Source organism: Aplidium turbinatum, chromosome 4 (assembly GCF_918807975.1).
Source record: "Aplidium turbinatum chromosome 4, kaAplTurb1.1, whole genome shotgun sequence".
Lineage (NCBI taxonomy): Eukaryota > Metazoa > Chordata > Ascidiacea > Aplousobranchia > Polyclinidae > Aplidium > Aplidium turbinatum.
In genome coordinates, this window is record NC_137475.1 from 29,158,621 (window position 1) to 29,180,675 (window position 22,055).

General features: G+C 39.3%; 2 protein-coding genes across 2 annotated transcripts; both read right to left on the minus strand.

Annotated features, from left to right (window-relative positions):
• Positions 1–4,562: 4,562 nt before the first annotated feature.
• Positions 4,563–5,525, minus strand: LOC145769042 (uncharacterized). The gene has a single exon (XM_082580640.1). The coding sequence runs from the start codon at positions 5,523–5,525 to the stop codon at positions 4,563–4,565; it is 963 nt and encodes a 320-aa protein (XP_082436766.1).
• Positions 5,526–9,910: 4,385 nt separating this feature from the next.
• LOC145769043 (uncharacterized) lies at positions 9,911–13,749 on the minus strand. The gene is made up of 7 exons (XM_082580641.1): positions 13,746–13,749; positions 12,586–13,204; positions 12,331–12,516; positions 11,798–11,960; positions 11,369–11,438; positions 10,736–10,901; positions 9,911–10,058 (listed from the first exon to the last, which is right to left on the minus strand). The coding sequence occupies exons 1-7, from the start codon at positions 13,747–13,749 to the stop codon at positions 9,911–9,913; spliced, it is 1,356 nt and encodes a 451-aa protein (XP_082436767.1).
• Between the last annotated feature and the right edge of the window lie 8,306 nt (positions 13,750–22,055).

Sequence of the window (22,055 nt, forward strand, 5' to 3'; positions counted from 1 at the left end):
TGCATATCATGAATTACAGAAATAACTTTGCAATCTTTAATTGGGCGCTTGGAACCGCATTGACCCATCCAATTGAACTTCATCATTAGCGTGTCAGTAAAAATTCCAGGAAGAATTTGCTTTCCGCTCTTTTTGTGGTCCGTGGTGAAATACCGAGTGAGATAAGAAATCTGCAAAACAACATTTATCATATAAAATTTAAACATCAAGATTATGTTCCATAGAATAAAAGTAGAGCGCACTCATACTGCAAGCTGTTAATTTCATTGTTAACAGTCAGGGCTGTGGTGTCACAGCCGTAACAATTTTTGGCCAAAGGAGTCGGAGTTTTACAAATTGCAGCGACTCCGACCCCTTTAAAATTGAGGGATGCTCTACATCAGGGCTTCCCGATTCGTTTATCACCCCACGTCCCATGGAATTGTTTGCACCCCCTGTTTTGAAGCGAAGTAGTTCTGAGAAAAAAATTCAAAATACGTACGAAAACAACGCTGAAAAGCAGCTCAACGGCCTTTATATGGCTAATGAATAGGAAAAAGAGCAGCCTTCAACAACGCAATCACACAAAATACAAAAGCAAATAAATAAAGAAATAACACAAACTGAGAACATAATGGCGTTAATCAATCTTTTACTTTTCTCCTTTGCAATTATCTGTTGGAAACGTGGAACCTTGTGGGACAATGCAATGCGCAGATCATTTTTGGGGTCCTGGGCGTTGCGATATTTATTCTTCATGTAAAATAGAGACGAAAATCCCGATTCACACAGCCAAGTGGTAGCAAATGGAACCAAAACTTGCAATGCTTTCTTAGCCAGAGTTGGATGTCCAGTTTGAACGCTGCACCAGAAAGTTTCGAGTGAGCTGGACCCATAAAGCAGCTTTGTTGATTGGCATACTTACATATCTATCAGATGTTCCTTATCTTCATCCTCATCTCTCATCTTCTCTAATTTGAAGGCAAAGGGGGTGATGATCCAAGTTTTCGGTTCTTCCAGATTTCCTGGGGAGAAACATCCGTCAAATGACTTTCTCAGGCTTTCCAAGTGCTGACTGATTTCTGCCTTGACATATCGCATTATCCCGCCACCAATCACGTGACGTTCGGACCACAGCCTTTCTGTTATCAGCAACTTGTCGGGTGGTATTTTATTGTTGTTTTGCACTGTGCTGTATGGGCCAACATAGAATGCTCTGAGAGATAATCACCACCTCCCTCGTTAAACAAAATCCATCTCTATATACGGTATGGCTCTTCTTCATCTGTGAATTCTCGCACCCCCAGTAACAGCTACTCGCACCCCCAGGGGGTGCGAGCACCCCCAATCGGGAAGCCCTGTTCTACATTGAGAGGAATTTAAAATTATACATTGTCAGAGTGTTAAAAGCTTTGGGAAATGTATAATTTCAACTATTTCCAAACAAAATCGTTGTTTTGCTGTAATCAATGCTTGTTGAAACTTTCAAGAAATCTGCAGCAGTACCGACATTGCAAAACTGTTTTAAAGAGGGTGAATATAACCAGTATTTCTTGTATGTCTATTGTGTATTCTATGAGGAGAGTCGGTGTTGTGATACCGATTCTACAGCCATGTCAACAGTAAAAAAAAATAATTACCAATTTATTTTGAACAGTGCTGATCCAAGGTTGTGTTCTAGCTCATCAAAATCTTCCAGGCTGTTGATGGGCAAAGATGGAATTTCCGAAGGGGGTTCCTCTATTTGTTGAGCTGTAAATACTGGGGCGCTTCTTTCGTTTGTCATCATTAGATCCAATTTTTCATTGACAGAATTTAAAATCCCCTTGATTTCAAGTTGAGCAATTCGAATTCGTCAAACTGTGTGAAAAAATAAGTAGTTGCTTTAACATGATTTGGTGTTAGCAATGACGCTTTGCTTTGACAATACAGAAAGAATAGCCCCCACGGCCCACGCTAGGGCAGTTGTGATTTAAGCAGATGCCAAACAAGAAAAGCGAATGGTAAATAATACTGCCAATCAAGAACAATGCTCTTGTAGAGGCGCTCAAGTGAGAGGCTCAACATATCTTCCAAATTCGAGAAACTGAATTTTCAAAACGCGCTGCTCTTGAGTATGGATGGGAGTTATGAAGGATAAAAAAAGAATAAATATAAAGAGACGAAATGAGGAATTATAACTAAAACGATATCGCTAAGATCATCACACCGATGCAGATGAGCAATTGTTGAGTGAAGTTAATCGAACAAGTTTCAAGATGTTAATTTAACCATGTGCAAACCTTCACTCTGCAGCGTAACAAATTCTTCACGAGATATGTTCTTGGTCACTTCAGGCGTAGTGTCGATTGCAACATTTAACTGATTGTCATCCACTGAAAATCAATGATTGATTGTTCGCGCTCTGGACTTGAATGCTGTTGTGCCCTCACAGAGGAAGATTGTGGAAAGTTCGGAACTTGCGGCAGTTGCTGCAAGGTTGTAGCAACCTCAGCTGCTCGTACAGGAGTAGAAACCTATGGAAGATTTAGTGACCGTCAAAGTGAACATGAACAAAATATATTTAGTGATATGCTTGGCTCCCTCTACACCTTCAAGTGTCGCACACAAAAACAAACTGACGGCTATGTTATTCTGGACTGTCCAATCTATCACGCTCCAACTGGGGCACATGCTGATCTCGAAGTATTTTCAGCATGTTGTAACTTTAACAGTGCTTTGGCCAAATCATCCATTGCAAAATGTTAACACGTCATTTTCCTATAACAGTGATCAAGCTTAGTAAAAACGATACACTGGAGAATAAGATCTCATGCATATAGAATAAGAATAATAACAACCTGCTAAAGCGATTAAATGGAAACTACACACCAAAAAAATGACAGCTAACAGAAACAACAGTGCAAACATAAATTTTGTTTCACAAAACTCCATATAGAGGAAAACATATTAGGGAAAAGTAACAATAGTTGAGCCAAATTTTACATTTTTGGCGATAAATTCTAACCGGTAATGTTTTCACTCAAAACAAACTGAATACCGTAAACGAAACTCTTTAAACTAGTGATTTGTGTTTTTACATACTTCGTAAGTAACTTAGTCGTAGCATTTTTTCACGTATAGGGGAAGGTGGGGCAGGACGGGACACTTAACTTTAACCGATGTTTTGTAGAATCTCTTTTTATCAATATCGATAACTTTCGTACCATATTATACCTATTGCGCACCATTACCACCGGGCACGATATAAAAACTCGGTCATTATCACATGACCCAATAATTAAAAATAATAAAAAAATTAATTTGTCCCATCTTGCCCCACGCCTGGGGCAGGATGGGACAAGTGTCCCATCTTGCCCCATAACCACCAAACTTCATTATAGCATTGTTTATACGTGTATTTTTAAGCTTTTAATTTATAGCTACCATTGAAGCGCAGTATGCTGCTAAACAGGCCATTTTTAAACATTTTGTGAGCTTCATGGTCTGAAATATTTTATAACCTTGCTCTAATTTGTGTCTGACACTGAAACATTAAACTACATGAAAACAATTGACGAGGAATCAACTGTAAAACCAATAAGCCACGGTTGATATCTTGTAATGTCAAAAATGACTAGCATTTACAGCACACGCTATAACATTAGGGCAAAATGTCAGGCTACTTTTTTCCGCAAAAATCACACACAAATTTGCCACGCCCAGTATAAGCAGAACAGTTTTCATGACACCACTTTTTGCACAAAGAGCACTGGATCCAATCTTCCGGTGGATGAACATACAATTCATTGCAAATAAGACATTCATAGTCTCCCGAAAGTTGCAGTTTCTTTGGTTTATTTCGAATTCTTTTGCTGGATGAAGGAGGAGCTTTGCGCTTTAAAAGCAAACTTTCCTTGAAGGGTGAACTGGTTAACACTTGAGACTTCATGGCTTTCCTCTTGCGGGTGGTCAGTTTTGCATGAGGTAATGGAGATATGTCCATTACATGCACCCTGGTAGTATGCCCATCACTCGGCTGCAGACTCGTATCCAATTCTGCTTCAACTTCCGTGTGAGAGGTGGTGGCCACTTCTTCTTCAACTGCAGCCTGAAAGCTGGAGGTAGGCCCATCACTCGGCTGCATAATGGCATCCACTTCTGCTTTAGCCTGGGAGATGGAGGTAGGCCCATCATCACTCGACTGCATAATAGCATCCACTTCTGCTTCAGTCTGGGAGATGGAGGTAAGCCCATCACTCGGCTGCATAATGGCATCCACTTCTGCATCAGTCTGGGAGATGGAGGTAAGCCCATCACTCGGCTGCATAATGTCATCTACTTCTGCTTCAACTACAGCCTGAGAGCTGGCTGTTGGAACATCAGCTTCAAATTCTGCTGAATCATTAGCTCGGATCTCGGTCACCAACGACGGCGCAAAGTCTGTATCATCAAAAATGTCCGGGTTGAAGGGCATTATGCCTGATGACCTAAACCCATTTACAGCTTTCTGGACAGTAGCTGCTCTGGAATATGCAGTGCAAAAGAATCCACAAATTTGAGAGGTTTGAACTCGCTTACCGTAATTGGTTACCATCCAGTGGTCAATGGCCTGATTGTAATAAATCTTCAAAGGTCCAAAGAATGTCACGAGCATAATCAATTGCATCCAGGCTCAAATGACTCGCATGGTTGTCTAAGATTAAGAGAACTTTTTTATCCAGGGAAGGATTTGCGTACTTTTTGAAGTGTTTCAACCACTCCAAAAATATATCTGAATCTATCCAGCCAGAGGGTGAGGCAAATCCCTGAGCACCAGGTGGGGCACCATGCATTAGGCCCATAGCCATCCGTTTTCTCGGAAAAATAAAAATAGGTGGGATGTAATTCCCAATAGCACTCATCGCGCAAACTGCAGTTACGGTTTTTCCACGTTCGCCACTTGTAATTCTACCCACCTGCTTCATTCCTTTTTTGGCAATTATTTTTCCTGGCTTTTGAACACAGGTAATCCCTGTTTCATCCACATTATAAATATTTTCTGGAGTTATTGCTTCTTTTTCGTAAACGATCTTGAGCAAATCAAAAAACCGTCCAACTTGTGTGCAGTTAAACCCTGTTGCTCTTGATAAGCTTGTTGGTTCTGGTTGGCGAAGACTCAAATCAGGATGCCTCTTCAAAAAATTTGACAACCAATCCTTGCCTGCTTTGCGGTTGTTCGCATTGAAAGGCACTGGAATGCCATTTGAGCTTGCTAACTGGAAAGCCAGGGCACGAAGAGTTTCGCATGTCAATCCGAAAAACATTTCTTGCATTTTTTTTACATGTTCCACAAGCTCTTCTTCAAAGCTGCTATTTAGAGCTTGCTGGTACTTTCCCAAGTTCACTCTGCCAGGGTGAACTACTTTTTCCTTTAAGTGTCTCTCTAAAGTACTTTTTGGGACATCGTACAGTTCAGCAGCTCGGCGAATAGACGGATGTTTATTTTTGATGTCATCAATTGCTTTCTTCATACTTTCTTCGGACCATTTGCCCCTTTGGGTTTTTCGTACATAATTCCTGACCATGGTTCAATATCCTTCAGAAGCACTATCAGTAAGTTCGATTAATTTGAGTAATTATAAGTATCAACAAACCAGCTAAACAGTATGTACACATTGAAACCAAATGTAATTCCAATCCATGATGGCCTATTGTTTAAAATGACTATGTTAAACTTTCAAAATAGACACTTGATTGTTCGCTGTTCAGTTGTGTTTCTTTTAAGTTAAGGATAAATTTGAGACAATAACATACAGAAAAGAGGTCTTTCATTTTAAGGAGGTTTTTACTTAATCATTAAGAGATAAACATAGCCTATGTGTGAACCATTTTATGTTTTACGGTCAAGCCACCTACTGTAGGGTTACCATATTTGAAAAAGCAAAATTCCGGACAGTGCATGACTATTTTCATGAGACCATATATGCGCTACCGAACTATTAGCCATTAGAGTTAGTCAAGGATTCTATACCAAAAATTCACTAGGCTTTCTCTTCTATGACATTTCAAGTAAATCTCTGATTATATGTGCGAAATCGCCTGCTTTTATAGACTGTTGGAATGTTCTAGTAATTTTCGCAGCATGTGATCTATATCTAACCAATTCTGATTCAGTACAACGGTCAATAAGTTCAAGAAAGTTCTAAGTGGTAAATATCATTGATAAGGAAAACGCTCTGTTACACCATAATTCTGTACAGCCTCGTAGTAAAAAAAATGGCAGTGTTGCACAGTACGATTGCAGATGCAGTAAAATGAGCTGGCTGAGCGAATTTTCTAGAAAAAAAATTCTAATTCCCCCAAAACGCCCATCATAAAATTCCGGACATTTGAGCATTTTTTAAAATTCCTCTCGGACGCAAAATTTAACACTAAATTCCGGACATGTCCGGAATTTTCCGGACGGTATGGCAATCCTAACCTACTGCTAAAATAAGAACGGTTTCAACAAAGGTAGGCACCGTATGCAGAAACTGCTTCAACTTTACAACAAAACAAAATCCATTTAGCTTCTCCATTACCATTTGTTGTTGCCCCCAGTTGAGGGTGTGATGCATACATTACTGATAGGTACTACCTAACTCTCAAGTTACCAGTTAATTTAGCATTTGCAATAGCCAGTAGGCCTTGCCTAGGTGACAAGTTAGGCTAGCATATCATTGAAAATTGAGTTAATACTATCAACAATTTCAGTGGGGCAAGACGGGACAGATGTCCCATCCTGCCCCAAGCAGCTATGTCCCGTTTTGCCCCAATGACTGACATTTCGAAATTTTCTGTTTGTTTATTATATATGCAACTCTCATCTGAAAAGTTATATGCCTCAAAAAGTACTTTCCTTACTGTATCTCTAAACCACATTTCACCTTCCAGACTTTTATGAAATCGTGCTAAAATGTGAGAAGTTTTGATGTGGTTTCTTATAACAACTAGCCTTCAAACAGTTACACTGCTGCCACGACCACGTTTTTTCTCTAAACTTCTCAATTTTTTGCAAGTCATCGAGAATCATGGTATCCTGCAACATCCAAATGGGTAGAGGGCGCTAAAGCCAATACTTCTAGAAATATCCACGATATCCCGTCCTGCCCCGTGTCCCATCTTGCCCCACCTTCCCCTAAGTAGGCTACTCATTTGGCTCAACTATGGAATCGCAGCGCCATAGTTGATCCACCCAGTGTCTTTAGTTGAGCCACTGTATTGTAGAAAAGGGAATTGATAAACTGATGAACCTGTGCGTTCTATAGCTTAAAACACACATTGAGATTAAGTGGTTTCGTTAAAGGTGTATTGACAATGAGCAATATGAAAGAAAGAACGAATACAAATTGTCAGAGAGTGTCATTAAAACTTATGTCAGTAATTCGAAAAAATCAGTTTTTTAAATGCTTTAGTCAGTTATTGGCAATACTGGCATATGAAAATAGCTGTATCATCAGTACAAGCTTCATGTGCCCAGCTCTTACATGGACCTGCACTGCTGCAGCTGACAGCTGATGGATTGCAATGAACACAGCTCGAACAAAGGCATTTAACCCTTTCCTCCACATTTTTAACGTATACTTCAGAGCAAATGCAACAGATGTTTTCAACTTCGTAAAAATCAGAGCTATCATCCACGCTCATAGTATCAGATTCTTCTGAGGAACTCTCGAAGATGATTGATTTCTTTGCTTTCTTTGTGTTTGCTTGTGAAAGCATTTTATTTTTCTGTTGAGCCCGTCTCATCTTGGGTTGACTGCTTTTCTTTGCCACTTTGTCAGATTGCCTCATTCGTTTCGTATCTAATAGCTTTTGCTTCTCTATGAGGCGATTTTTCTCTGGTGTACCTGTTATAACAGCTGATTTCATTTTATTTTTTGATTAACTAGAACGCTTTCGAGGCAAAGCTTTTGGCAAAGGAAAGATATCGGCAGGTGAAACATAATTAGAATTGGGAAAATCATGTTCACTTCGAATTGGTGTCTGGTAAATTGACGTTCCTTCACTTCTACCCATTTCAGAAGCATTTTCCTGCAGAGAGGGAACATCCTGACGCACATTTTGCATTTGTAAAGAAGAATCGAGTTCTTGAAGTATGTTACCAGTCACTGAGGGATCAGTACAATGTACAGTTTCTTCAATGAGCTGCTCTTCTGTAGCGGCAGGGTTGGGTCTATCAGTAAGATCTGATGGCAAGAAATCTTCGTCTGTGTAGATATCTCTGTTAAGTGGAAAAACTCCAGTTGCTTTGAAAGCAGATTCAATGTTGTTTTTGCTAAATGAAACGTTGTATGCTTCCTTAGCAATGCCAGCAACATCGTAAATGGTGCAAGGAATTCCAGGGTGCGATTTCATCCAGCTATCCAGAAACTTGTTGTAATATTGTTTGAAGGATCCAAAAACGGCTTTATCTAGCGGTTGAAGTTTATGCGAAGTGTGTGGATGAAGCGTGAGCATAACAATCCCATGCTCTCTGGCTCTTTCTACGGCTGTTAAGGAGACATGTGATACATGATTGTCAAGAATAAGCAGCACAGGGTTTTCCATCGAACATTTAGTATGTTTTATAAAATGATCTACGTAATGGACAAATAATTCTGTGGTCATCCATCCGGATGGGTTTGCGACACCCAAGGAACCAACTGGAGCATTTTTGAGCATGTACGGTTTGTATCGTTCACGAGGAAAGACAAACATCGGTGGAATATCGTTTTCCAAAGCGTTAATTGTGGCTGCCATTGTTACAAGGATCACCCCTTTCTTTTGACGTCAAAGCTCCAACCTGGAAAGAAACGTCAACGTCATTTATCTTTACGGAACTTTACAAATAGTTAACTACACTGTTAAAAAATTTTACTGACATTTTACAGGCAGCAGAAAAACATCATTTGATGTTTACAGATTACTTATAGTTTCCCTGTATTTCAATTACTATCTTACTCTGTAAATTTACAGACTGAAGCTGTTTCTGAATAACGCACATCACTGTAAAATTACTGTGCTCTTTTGTAGTGCATTTTACAAGTTTGGTGTAATTATACTGACAAAGAGCAGGCAGCAGATTCACATCATTTATTGTAATTTATATTACACCAAAAACACTGCAAATTTACACCAAAGACAGCAATCGATGAACAACAGCAGCAAACAATCGAACAACTTTGTACGCAGTTGGTGGTGATTAACTTCACTGGCACCCACGTACAAAATTAAAGAGCCGAAAGTGAAGTTCCCAAGCACGGAGTTTAAGCAAAATAAATCTACCTTGGTCAGGAACTGCATTAACAAGACCTGATTGGTTGAAAAAGAGTAGGACATTAGGGTGTTCCAATTTTGGGCGACTTCAGGAAAAATAAGCTTGGGTCATCTTCTGACTGGATTTTCAAAGCTGAATTCAAAAACGATGTTATTTGTTCACTATGACATCATCTTGAGGCGACACCTAAGAATTTGTACCCGGAAAAACAGGAAATCGAACCTTCCGGTCATTTTGGTACAAGTTCTAGGTTTTGCAATTCTCGAGATACAGCCCAAATTGTAGAAATCCGCCTCAAGATGACGACATGATGAAAAAATAACGTCACTTTTTTATTAAGCGGTTAAAATCCAGTCACAATATGACCCAAGCTTATGTTTCCTGAAGTCGCCAAAAAAAAACGGGACATCCTATGGTACATTGCTTACACTTCAGTCTATAAACAATCTTGATCATTTCAGAAAAAGCACAGAATAAGCAAAGAAAGAAAGAACATTGTGTTCTCAACAGAAAGGGCCCAGTAATCCGCAAAAAACTAACTGCCACCTTCCACATTTTCGCAAAACATCAGCTCTATGTCAATCCCAGGAACCCACTCTCCTTGACTTCAGACGACTTTTATGGACAGTCCCAAGACAAAAAAATCCAATAAAGAATTCAGGATTTCACTGGTTAAGAAGTCGAAGCTTGTAGTGATGACGCCACAAGATAGCCCTGCTTCAGCATGATTTCGTTGGTCAGCTGTAGTACCTTTGGGTGCACTGTTCGTCTCGAACGTTTTTTTCGGTTCTGCCGGCTGCTGTTCTCTTTGGCAAAATACCTAAAGCACATAATCACAAATGAAAATTTTACACAGGTCAATCCTAAATACGGCGTTTTAATGAATACGATGCTCAGAAGAAAATTAATGAAAAACGATCGTTGATAGCAATATTCTAATGAGCTCAAAGCCCTGCGTAGATCTCGGAATGTTGTTGCGGAGCACTCGAACTTGCACGCGTGACTAGCAACGACTTGAACTGACCGCGTCTTGAACGGGTCACGACTCTAAATGACCGCGAGTGGATAGGGTTATTTGGAAGTAGTTAGGGTTGATCTGTATTACATACAAATCTCGTAGTCAGTTCAAGTCGTGGCCAGTTCAAGACGCGGCCAGTTCAAGTGTACCGTGTTGTGTGAAAGGACAGCTATAGTAGCCTATGATTGCACCTAAGCATGGTGAAATTGTTTTTACTGGATATGGGTACTTGGGTAGCTTCAAATTGCAGTCAGACATTGCAAAAACGCAAATTAGAGGCATTCATTGTCATCGATGTTTTGTTAGAGTACCAAAATTCCATATGACGAGAATTTTTCTCTTGAGATTGGTCATAAATCAGTTCTAACAGCGATTTGTATGTGGTGATCTCGGTAATCGAACTGGGGCGGCAACACGCTCCGTAGAAAGCCAAACAAACTATAAATCATGATATGAACATTGAACAACTGAACGTTTACCTTCGTATGAATTCAAAGGTGCATTCCGCACCTTTTGGATACTCCATATTGAAAACGTGGAATGCACAATAAACATAGGCCAATGCTGTGAAGAACGAGCCTGTCTTCATCACTATGTTGTCTTCCATAGTCACCAAAAAAAATTCAGCCGATGCAGCTGTATCACCTATAGTGAAAACCCAACGTTAGCGAGAAGCCACAGCACAAATTTACAGCAGTTGCTTTCTGTGATGCTTTCATTCAGCTTATTTTATAATAGTCGACAAGATATCCCCAACTGCATGACACATGGAAACCATTCTGATGTCAAATTGGTCGGTGGCGCCAGTCATCGTCAGTCTTGCGCCATGCACCACACACAACTGCATAAACACCGAACAGTCAATGCCAAAGTGATGGTGAGCCATTGGTAACAACATGCTTTAAAGCTCAGCCTACCTTCCTTGTGTAAAATAATGCTGAGCATCAACCTGAGAGAGCAAGTATCAACTAAGGCAGCATAGCCAATTTGGCGGCCGCACCAGAGTCTTCCGTCAGTGAGTTCTCAAGAGTGAAATTATGGGACTTGTTCATAAACAGTTATTCGAAGTTTACAAGTTTAACTTTAAAAGATAACAAAATATCTTCTCTAACCTTTTGCGAGTATACGAGGATGCTTAGGTAAGCTTCCATCACTCAGCAACTCTTCCATTTCAGACATGCTCTGTATCAAAGGGTACCTTATCACCAAATTGTAAATAAGAGAAAAAAGCTTTTTGTTTAAGTGTAAAACCGCCATTGTTAGCAATCGAATACACACAAACATTACTTCTTGCTATAAACAGCAAAGCCCGAAAGAACTCGATGGAGTTGGATAGCTCAATTGCAGCCCCTGAAATATGCCCTAGAGCTTAGCCTCTGGGTCCCGTGTTCTAACTCTATGTTCACCTGATGAGAGCTAGCAAGCTCGAAACCAGTCATGTTTCGATAAAATGTTTTTATCCGAGTATCTTACGTTATGATCGTTTTGTTACACTTTAACTTCTATGTCATAAAACCCAAGTAAGCACATGAATAACTTACCTCAAAGCACTGCAGATTAAGACCATGATCTTCTGAAAAGTAACACGCTAATAGCTTTAAGATCCCCATCGACTTTGGCTTATTATTGGATGCATGCCTGGCTTCCTCTTTAATTTGCCGTATCATTTTTGCAATGTGAGGCTTTGTCGAAAAGTCCAATGCTCTAAACATCAATTACCATAGTTAAGACATACAAGAATGAGCAAAACATCGTGTGGCACAAGAAACGTCGCATACAGTGGCAAGTACCAAAAATGCCAGAAAAACTAACAGACACCAGCATAGTTAAGGACTATACATGCGGTTAAAGATAATAATCAAAAGCTAGTTAATCAGCTTAATTACAGTTGTGAATTGAACTAAAAGGCACAGCAACATAATCAGATACTATAAGCTGGAAGTCAGTATAGCAGTCACGAGTTATGGCAGTCACTACTCACTAGATAAATAATTGCTTTGAGTTTGTGCAAATTACACACAAGCAAAACAGGGAACGCTTATTGAAAATTACAAGCAGTTTTTCCGAGACTTACTCAAAAACCTTTAGTGAACCTTCTTCAAAACTTTTAAGCAAAGTGCTCTTGGCATCAGTTACATCCATTAGAGTTTCGTAATGCTTAAACAAGTAAGCTTCTTGAAACAAAAATGGCCAGTTTTCTTTTAGTTCTGGTACAAGCATCTTATCGCAGATATCTATCCTCTGCAGCTTGTATGTGTCTCTCATAAAGCAATCAACCTTTTCGTTATCTTTGTCATGAAGTAAGAAAGCTTTCTTCAAATGATTTTACTTGTTTATAAGCTCCTCCTCTTTATCAAGTACATCTGAATGGGTCACAACACCAAACTTTTTAGAAGATGACCAGTTCAAGTTATCTGATCTGTACATAAGTTGAGTGGTTAATGATTCCAGGCCTGACCCAATAACTACTCCACAAACCTCGTCTTTAAATGAATCTGGAGACTTTGAGATAATTTTATAAGCAATTCTTTCTAGGTTTTTAAGTTTCGGTTTTTTATTCACTTTGTGAGTTTTATCCACCATGATCCGAACCATTTGAAGGCGGCTACGCTTGTCTGGTCTTTCACATTTTTGGCAAGCATTCATTAACTTTTGTGGAAAAGCATCCCAAGGTACCTCAAAATTAATGTCCCAGTCAAATGAGGCGCTAGCAGAGCCTTCTGAATTTAAGCTACTACTTCTAGAAACTGGTGAATCTGTGCAAGATCCACTCTCAGCTGCGACTGGTTCCGTTGAAGATCCACTCTCATTTGAATGGCAGATTCTTATTCTCTTTATCGGCTTTCTGGCTTGTATAGGTTTGAGAATGCTAAGTAAATCAGCTTCTAGTCCAGTCAAAATAGGGTTTGACCCACCACTAATTGCAAATGTTTCGACCCATACATTTTCTGAAAGCTTACATCATACAGAATAACATACTAAAAATCTGCCACGAAAAATTTAGTGGAACCCCCTTTTTGGGGGTAAAAACAAACTGGCCGCCATGTGTCCTAAAAATCTTCATTTTTTCATATTTTTTCACCTAATTCATATAATTTAGGTCTGTAAACGAGCTCATTCTATATTTCTGGTACAGGAATCCAAAAACAGACATTGGAAAGTTGCAATATCAGACAAAAACGTGTCTTTTTAAAATTTATAACAATTTAAAAATAAAATGACCTCCACAAGTCCCAAAAATCTTTAATTTTTTTATATCTTTTCATCTAATTTAGTTCTGCAAAAGACCTATGTTAATAACTCACTGTAAATCGAACATAGACCCTACTTCAAGCATGCGTTGCTTTTCCTGGAACCTGGGCTGATGCTGTCAAGGGGAGAGTCCTCTATGTACACGATTTGCCAGCTGCAAATGCAGTCTACCATACTGCTTGTAGTGTCAACTTTCGCACTGGCCGCAGCATTCCAAAAGTTTTTGATGGTGATTACCCATTATCTACTTGGCCTACAGGGAAGCGAAAGAAAGTTGTTAGAAGTGGAAGAGCCAAAGATGTTAAACAACACGAGGCATTCCTGATGACAATGGAATACTTCACAAACAATGATGATGAGACATTGTCAATTCAAGATTTGAGAGACAAAATGCAAAAATTTTTGGAGGGCACCGACATGGAACCATATGGATTCACTCATATGAAAAATGAGATGCAGCAGCACTTCAATGAGAAGGTAATAATTACAGACATGCAAGGAAAAGAGAATATAGTTACTCTGCACGCAACTGCCTCACAGATTATTGGCAACTCTTATCAAGAATCAAAGCAAGACAGAGATGAGGAAAAGAGTCACATAATAGAAACAGCAGCAAAGTTAATAAAGCAAGACATAAAACAAGTCGAACAGTTAAAAGACACCTACCCAGACTTTGAAGACTTGTCAACAGAGACGGCACTGCAATTCATACCTCAGTCCCTACTTCAATTTCTTCAGACTATGGTTTGTAGCAAGAATGCTGACCCTAAAATAGCTTCTATTGGACAAGCTATTGTGCAAGCAGCAAGACCAAATGCTATTACTGCTCCCCTACAGTTAGGCTTAGGCGTGCAGATGCATCATCTGTTCCAGTCAAAAATGCTTGTTGACTCTTTCAGCAAGCATGGATTTTGCAGCTCCTACAGTGACATTCAAATGTTTGAGAGAAGTGCAGCATTAACACAAAATACTGACATTGTAGAAGATATGAGTGAGGGCACATTTCTTCAATATTCAGCAGATAATGTTGACCACAATCTGGATAGCATTGATGGTTATGGAACATTTCATGGAATGGGCATTATTTCCATGATGACACCGGCAGTAAAGCACTCATTAGTTATAGCCTGCCAAGAGTCAAAGTGACAGCAGATGACATTATTAACGTTGGCAGAATTTCTATTAAGTACTTCCACCAAGACAAAGAGAATTTACATCAAAGGCAGTATGGAAACTTGAATGATCCTGGTGTAGAAGAACCATACGCAATGGCACATCTATTATGGGAATCGTCTTTGGTTCTTAAGGTACCACGTCCTCAATGGTCTGGCTTCATGCAACTTATCCACCAAGGAGGCAAAATTTCCGTCTTGTTCCTGCCCATGATTGCCATGGACCCCAGTGATCTCTCATGCATCTATTCTACCCTGAAATTCATTTCGTCTCGTGCAACCAGATGCAAAGTGTGTCCTGTCATCACACTTGATCAACCATTGTGGCTAAAGGCACTTAGCATGGTTGAAAGTCAGCCAGAACTTCAACCATCTGTGATAAGACTCGGAGGATTTGACACCATGATGAGCTACCTAGGCAGCATTGGACATTTGATGAACGGAACTAGACTTCAACAACTCTTGGAAATAGTTTATGCACCTAATTCAGTGGTCCACATGCTGTCCGGAAAAGCAGTGAGTCGTGCAGTCAGAGGACATTGCACTAATGCCTGGAGTAAAGGTGACTGAGCATTCCTTCAAAAAGAAACACTAAGCCATCACCATGGGTGCAAAAGAATCCGTCAAAGTCAAGGACAGGAAAGTGAGTGTTGATCCCATCCTCCTATTTCAACGTTTAGTCTGTGCTGTTACAACAACGAATCAGCTACCAGAGGTATTGCAGTATGAACTTTGTCAATTTCCATCAGCCTTGTTTGAATCAAAGTCCATCATTAGACCAGACAACAAGGCCTCCTTGGTTGACTTCTTGTGGTCTTCATCAATTGAGTCTGCTCCAAACCCATCTAAGCCCTTAGTCCAGCATGTACTAGATGGAGGTGCCCTGCTCCATAAACTTCCTTGGACAAAAGGAGCTGCATGGGATGAAATCATGCAGATGTAGCCTACACTGATTATGTGATGTCCAAATATGGAGCCTGTATTGTTGTGTTTGATGGTTACACAGATTCGCCTTCCACAAAAAATGGTGCTCACTTCCGGAGAACTGTTGATAGGATTGGGGCTGAAGTAATCTTCGATCCAACAATGAAGCTCCAAACCAAAAAGAAAGACTTTCTTGCTAACCATAAAAATAAACAGCGACTAATCCATATGATAGGGGACAGACTCGAAAGAGCAGGATGTGTTGTCCACTATGCCAGAGGAGATGCAGATGTCCTGATAGTAGAAACCGCGATGTCATCTGCACAGCAACAAGACACTGTAGTTTTAGCAAGTGATACTGACATTCTGATTTTGCTCATACATTACAAGAAGAGTAATACCACACACATCTGGTTGCAAACAGCATCTAAAAAGGGCACTAACAAAACATCAATTTCAGTCACCTGAAAACTTCTTGGAGACACTGTGTCAAATAATCTTCTCTTTGCCCATGCACTGTTGGGATATAATACCACTTCAAGGGTATTTGGAATAGGCAAACAGAAAGCTGTTACAAAACTAAGAACTGATGAAAACTTCAGAACAGCTGCAGCAACTTTCATGTCATTCTCTGCAAATGCAAATGATGTTGTAAAAGCAGGGAAGTCGGCTCTATGGAAGGCAAGATGACAATCTTGACGATCTAAGATATCAAATTTTCTGTGGAAAGACAGCAAGAAGTACGACTGCAGTAGATCCATGTTCTCTTCCTTCCACGTCATCAGCAGCGAGGTTTCACAGTCTCAGGGTATATCATCAAGTGCAGGTGTGGCTGGGTCATGAGACAGATGTGCCACCGGAACAGTGGGTTTGGCGTTTTAGTGAAGGCAGTCTGGTGCCTGTGATGACAGACAAACCTCCAGCTCCATCTCAGTTCCTGGAAATGATTGTCTGCAACTGCAAGACCGGCTGTTCTACACTTCGATGCACATGCCGCAAATCTGGTTTAGAATGTACAGTTGCATGTGGTGAATGTCATGGGTCATGTTCAAATTCGTCATTAGGCCTAATGGAAGACATTGACTCTGATGATGATGCCTTGGTTTGAACTATTAATTGTTTGATAAAATTAGGTCTTTTACAGAACTAAATTGTGCGAATTAGGTTAAACGATAAGGAAAAACGAAGATTTTTGAGACTCACAGCGGCCATTTTATTTTTAAATTTTGTTATAAAATTTTATTAAGACAAATTTTTATCTCATTTTTCAACTTTCCAGTGTCTGTTTATAAATTCCTTGTACCAGAAATATAGAACAAGCTCTTTTACAGAACTAAATTACATGAATTTGGTGAAAAGAATCGTTAAAATGAAGATTTTTGGGACATAAGGCGGCCATTTTGTTTTTACCCCCAAAAAGGGGTGTTCCACTAAATTTTTCGCAGCAGATTTTTAGTATGTTATTCTGTATGATGTAAGCTTTCAGAAAATGTATGGGTCAAAACATTTGCAATTAGTGGTGGGTCAAGCCCTATTTTGAGCCGGATTGACTGGACTATTCTTCAACCAGCTGTAAGTCGCTCTCAACTTCCACACCAATATGTGGTAAAAGCTCAACAATGTCTTCTGTTTCAGTTCTGTTAAGAGAAGGTAGAGCTTCTCCAATCACAGCATCCATCTTAAAGAAACTAGATGTAATCACAATAAATATTTTATCATAAGCTTCAAAGAGAAAGTAAGAAATTCTCAATATGCTGAATAAGTTGGCAGCGTGGGCGAGTTGTTAATGAGCCGGGCCCGCAGTCAAGAGGTTGGTAATTTGACTCCAGCCAGCTCCAAAACAGTAAAGCCTACAGTTCAACGTGAACTTACAATATCATTCCACACAAGAATCTATATATAGCAATAGTTCTCAACCATTTTGCCTTGGCGGACTCTTTTGGAGCCGTCAAGGCAGGCCGGACCCCCAAAAAATGTTCAACAAAAATTTAGTTTATAAATTAAAATGCAACCGAATATTTCCTATCTTACACTGCTGTCATTGCAATACATTAAACACAAACCCGTATTAACTTTCAATTTCATTTTTTGTCGTTTCTAATAAGCCAAACAAAACGTCTCTGAATTGCAATATGTTTGTATCAGGCGATGGAAGGCTCAAGTTAAACTTATTCAACTGTGCCATCAGTAATGTCAGCCCAATAATCCATACCCTGTGAGCGTGGAGGTTTTTTGGAAGGTAATTAGAAATGCCTCTTTGAAACAAGCCTCCACACTCGCAGTGCTTTGCTGCTGAAAATGCCCACTCCTCATATCCACCACCAACTTCTCGCCTGCAAGCCTGACTCGCAGTCAAGAAGTTGGTGGTGGATACGAGTCGAGTCTTTTTCTGTATGCCCCGAGTATTTCTGCTGCAAGTGTCACTTAGCCTAAGCTTTGATGGTTTCGTTGCTGAGAACAGCATAACATAAAACGCATTACAACTGTTCATTGCTATCATTTTTTACTGAGGAAAAGCCTATTTTAAAGTCTAACGTGTTCATAAACTCTTAATTTATCAATCATGGCAAATTCAAAAGCTTTCACGAACCCCCTGAAAATGCTCTACGGACCCTTGGGGGTCCATGGACCCCTGGTTGAGAAGCACTGTTATAGAGAAAACGTCCAGTTAATCAGAAATTATTTCCAAACTCATTTTATACAACACTGTGTTTCAATACCAAATAATCATAGCCATTTACAGCATGGTATGAATATAGTGGATAATAATCATGCAAATTAGTTACTGAAACACACTGCAGCAAGGATAACTCATCGTTGTTTATGCAATAAACACCAAGATTAGGCACAAGGTAAGCCTTAAACACCTTCACAACAAACCAGACTTCTTCTTTATTCAAAAACACTAGTTCAACTTTACCAACATTTAAGTCCAGACCAACTCTTTCCAACACAAGAAATTGTGTTCCTTTATAAACGACACGTTTGCAAAACACACAAGTAGGTAAGTGAACTTCATGTGTGAGTAATGCGTTCATTATTGCAGTAGAATAAACAGATTCACTTTCTTTGCTTTCCTGAAGTTTGGGATCAATAAGCTGTTCGGTTTCACATAAGTAAGCTTGAAACATTTGATGCCTGTGTGCCAAACTTGATGTGACATTTATGAAGTTTCCACATGATCGCACGGACCTTTTAAAATAAGAATGTTTACTCTCAAACCGCAATGTCCAAAAGTTAATTAATGGTCCAAATTGAAGAGTAAGCCAGGGGTAATGGCTGATATAGTGGTGTTTCGGACGCAATTTCACACCTGGAAAACATTGTGGTTGTAAGTCTAAGTATTCATCTATCATAAATGACATCAGTGAAATTTAGGTTGTTGTTATAGATGAAGCACATGATAACTCCACAATCTGATGAAGAAGTAAAAACGATCTCCATACTTTGTCTGTACAGTCTTTCACTTTTTGCATTGCAAACAGAGAAAACTTCCTTAGGAAACACCAGTTTTGAGCTGCGTTTCCTCCCAATCGTTTAGCTTCTATCTTCACTGGAAGAGGCTTATTTAAACTGGTTATAAGGTCAAACTTGAAAGAGGCAATTTCACTATTGAGGTAGTGCTGAGTGAACCAACCTATCGAACAAAAATATTTAATAAAGAACATCATGTCAAAAGCTACAACACCTTCAAATAAATCATGGGCAATGCAGGGTGGTAAACCAGGATTGCACACATGGTAAAAGGAAAGCTGATTGAAGAAGGATTAATGCTTAACACCAGTCACATGATTTTCTTTCCTCTGCTGTAACGCTTCAACACAAGAATCATAGGAAGCTGGTGTCCGCATAGCATTTATATTTCGCTGAGAAGTAGAAAAGTCTTTGCTTGAAGCAGAACAATATCTGCAAGCCCACATGTTACTGAAGCTCATTAAGTAGCCACCAATCCAATGGCTGCCAAGGTTGTCACCTGTAATAGCAACAATGCTTCCATGCACTTTTTCTGACACACCAATATCTATACCATCTGTTTCAAGTACTTTTAAGTCTGCGAGAAGTGGCCTGAAAAGATGCATCTGGTTATCAGCATTGAGGTATTTTTCTTCACATAGTATAACTAATTGCATGGGATTCGTTGAAGATCTGTTATAGTTGTAAAGATTTCCCAAAGAAAAGTAAACGGCAAGGAGTTTGTGAACGGACTTTGCAGATCCTAATGGGTTGACAATTTCAAATGTGTCCTGATAAAGGATAATATGTATGGACAACTTCCCATTGCCGAGAAGTATGTTTTTCTTGAATGCAATACCATCAGTGTAATCACACAATACCTCAGAGTTTCGTGATTTTTGAGGATTTAGAAAGTGCTCCATCACTCTGTTGTTGCGGAACAAACTTTTGAGTGTCTTCAATATTAGAACATATTGGAAGGAAACAGGAGAATAAAAATCACCTGGTACAATGCTAATGTCATATGCTACTGGTTGAACAATGTCTAATGAGTTTTCAAAATATAATTGTCGAGAATATGCTGTCCGCAACATGCCATTACTATACCATTCATGGTCCATCGAAGGTGCAACACCTTCAACTACTGTAGCTGCTGTTTCAGCTGGGATATTATGAGACAGCAAAACAGAATGAATATTATTTAAGGCTAAATCTTTGTGTACCATGAGCAATGTTTCTACTTCTTTGGCTATACAAGCAACAGTACTTGCTGGAATCATATGTTTATATTGCAATGCCAACAAAAACAAAGCATGAGCTTTAGTCAAATCTCTCTGAACTACATGAGAAACTACAGGTGATTCAAAAAATGAAATACTCTGATCACTACCAGTACATTCCAAGCCATCTCCAGCTTGTTGATCACTTTCCTGGTTATCATTTTCTGGGATATGAATAATGTTATGACAAGAGTATTTATGAACTCTTGAGATGTGAGAAGTAAAAGATGAAACAAGTTTGTATGATTTCTCACAGTTTACTATAGGACACTTCATGGAAAAGCCTTCTCTTATATGTTCTTTGAAGTGCTGCAATAATTGTATTGAGTTACTGAGGGTAATTCCACAAAGTTGAAGAGAGCAAACAAGATTATACGCCATATTTATCAGTTCAGTAATTCAGTTCAATAAAGAAACCAAAGCAAACTACTAACCAGCTAACCTTTAATCTTTGCATAAGTCAGATCAAGACATTATCATATCCTGTTGGAATAATTATTTATTTGGGTCAGACACAAATCTGCCATCAGTCCATAGCGAGGTCACACAAACTAAAACAGTAAAAAGATTCATATAGAGTCCTGAGCGATGTTGTAGGCAACATGAATGTGATTAATACTGGACGCTAGGAGCTCCATAGCTGGCATCAATACATAGGCATACAATAATTATAAATCAAAAGATATATAAAATCAAACAAGATTAAGCATATATACCTCACCACTAAATATATAGGCCTACATATAAGCCATTTTTAAAAGGAAGTGGCTACGTTTACGGCGCCGTAAATACAGCCGTTCCATGCCTTTTTTTCTAATCTTTACGTCGCTTTTACTGCGCATGCGCTGTTGCTGGAAAAAAAGTGCATATATAACTTCCAAATTCAACTGTTTTTGTCAAGTGAATTAGTGGCGCGTGCGATCTTTGTCTGGCTCTTACTCTCAAGGATACGAGTTCGATTCCACCAAAGGGTGATTTTTTTTTAACACAATTCTAACTCGAAGCGACTCAATCGTTAGGCTACGCATTTTTGTGGCCGTTTAGTCACAACGAAAAACAGTATATGACAAACTAGCAGAGGTCTAGAAAAAGGTAGAAGCGACAAAACGCGGAGGTTACCGGTATAGCGTGCATGATACCAAAGCAGGAAGGACAATCAGTTTGAAATATGGCACGGTCACGGTCATAACACCTCAATAAATTTTTCTAAATTTAAAACAAAGAGAAAAAAGGCTAGTGAGTTTTTTTTCTTTAACAATTAAAATGAGTAAAAAAAATTCTAAATTTATAAAAATTTTAGGTGTTACGACCATGCCATATTTTAAACTGATTGTCCTGCTTTGCTATCATGCACGCTATAACGTCCGCTTTTTGTCGCTTCTACCTTTTTGTAGACTTCTGCTATGTTTGTCATATACTGTTTTTTCGTTGTGATAGTCAGAACTATAAACAAATTAAACTGAACGGCCACAAAAATGCGTAGCCTAACGGGGTGAGTCACTTCGGGTCAGAATTGAGTTTAAAAAAAAATCACCTTTTGGTGGAATCGAACTCGTATCCTTGAGAGTAAGAGCCGGACAAAGATCACATGCGCCACCATTTCACTTGGCAAAAGCAGTTGAATTTAGAAGTTATATAAATGCACTTTTTTTCCAGCAACAGCGCATGCGCAGTAAAAGCGGCGTAAAGATTAAAAAAAAGGCATGGAACGGCTGTAT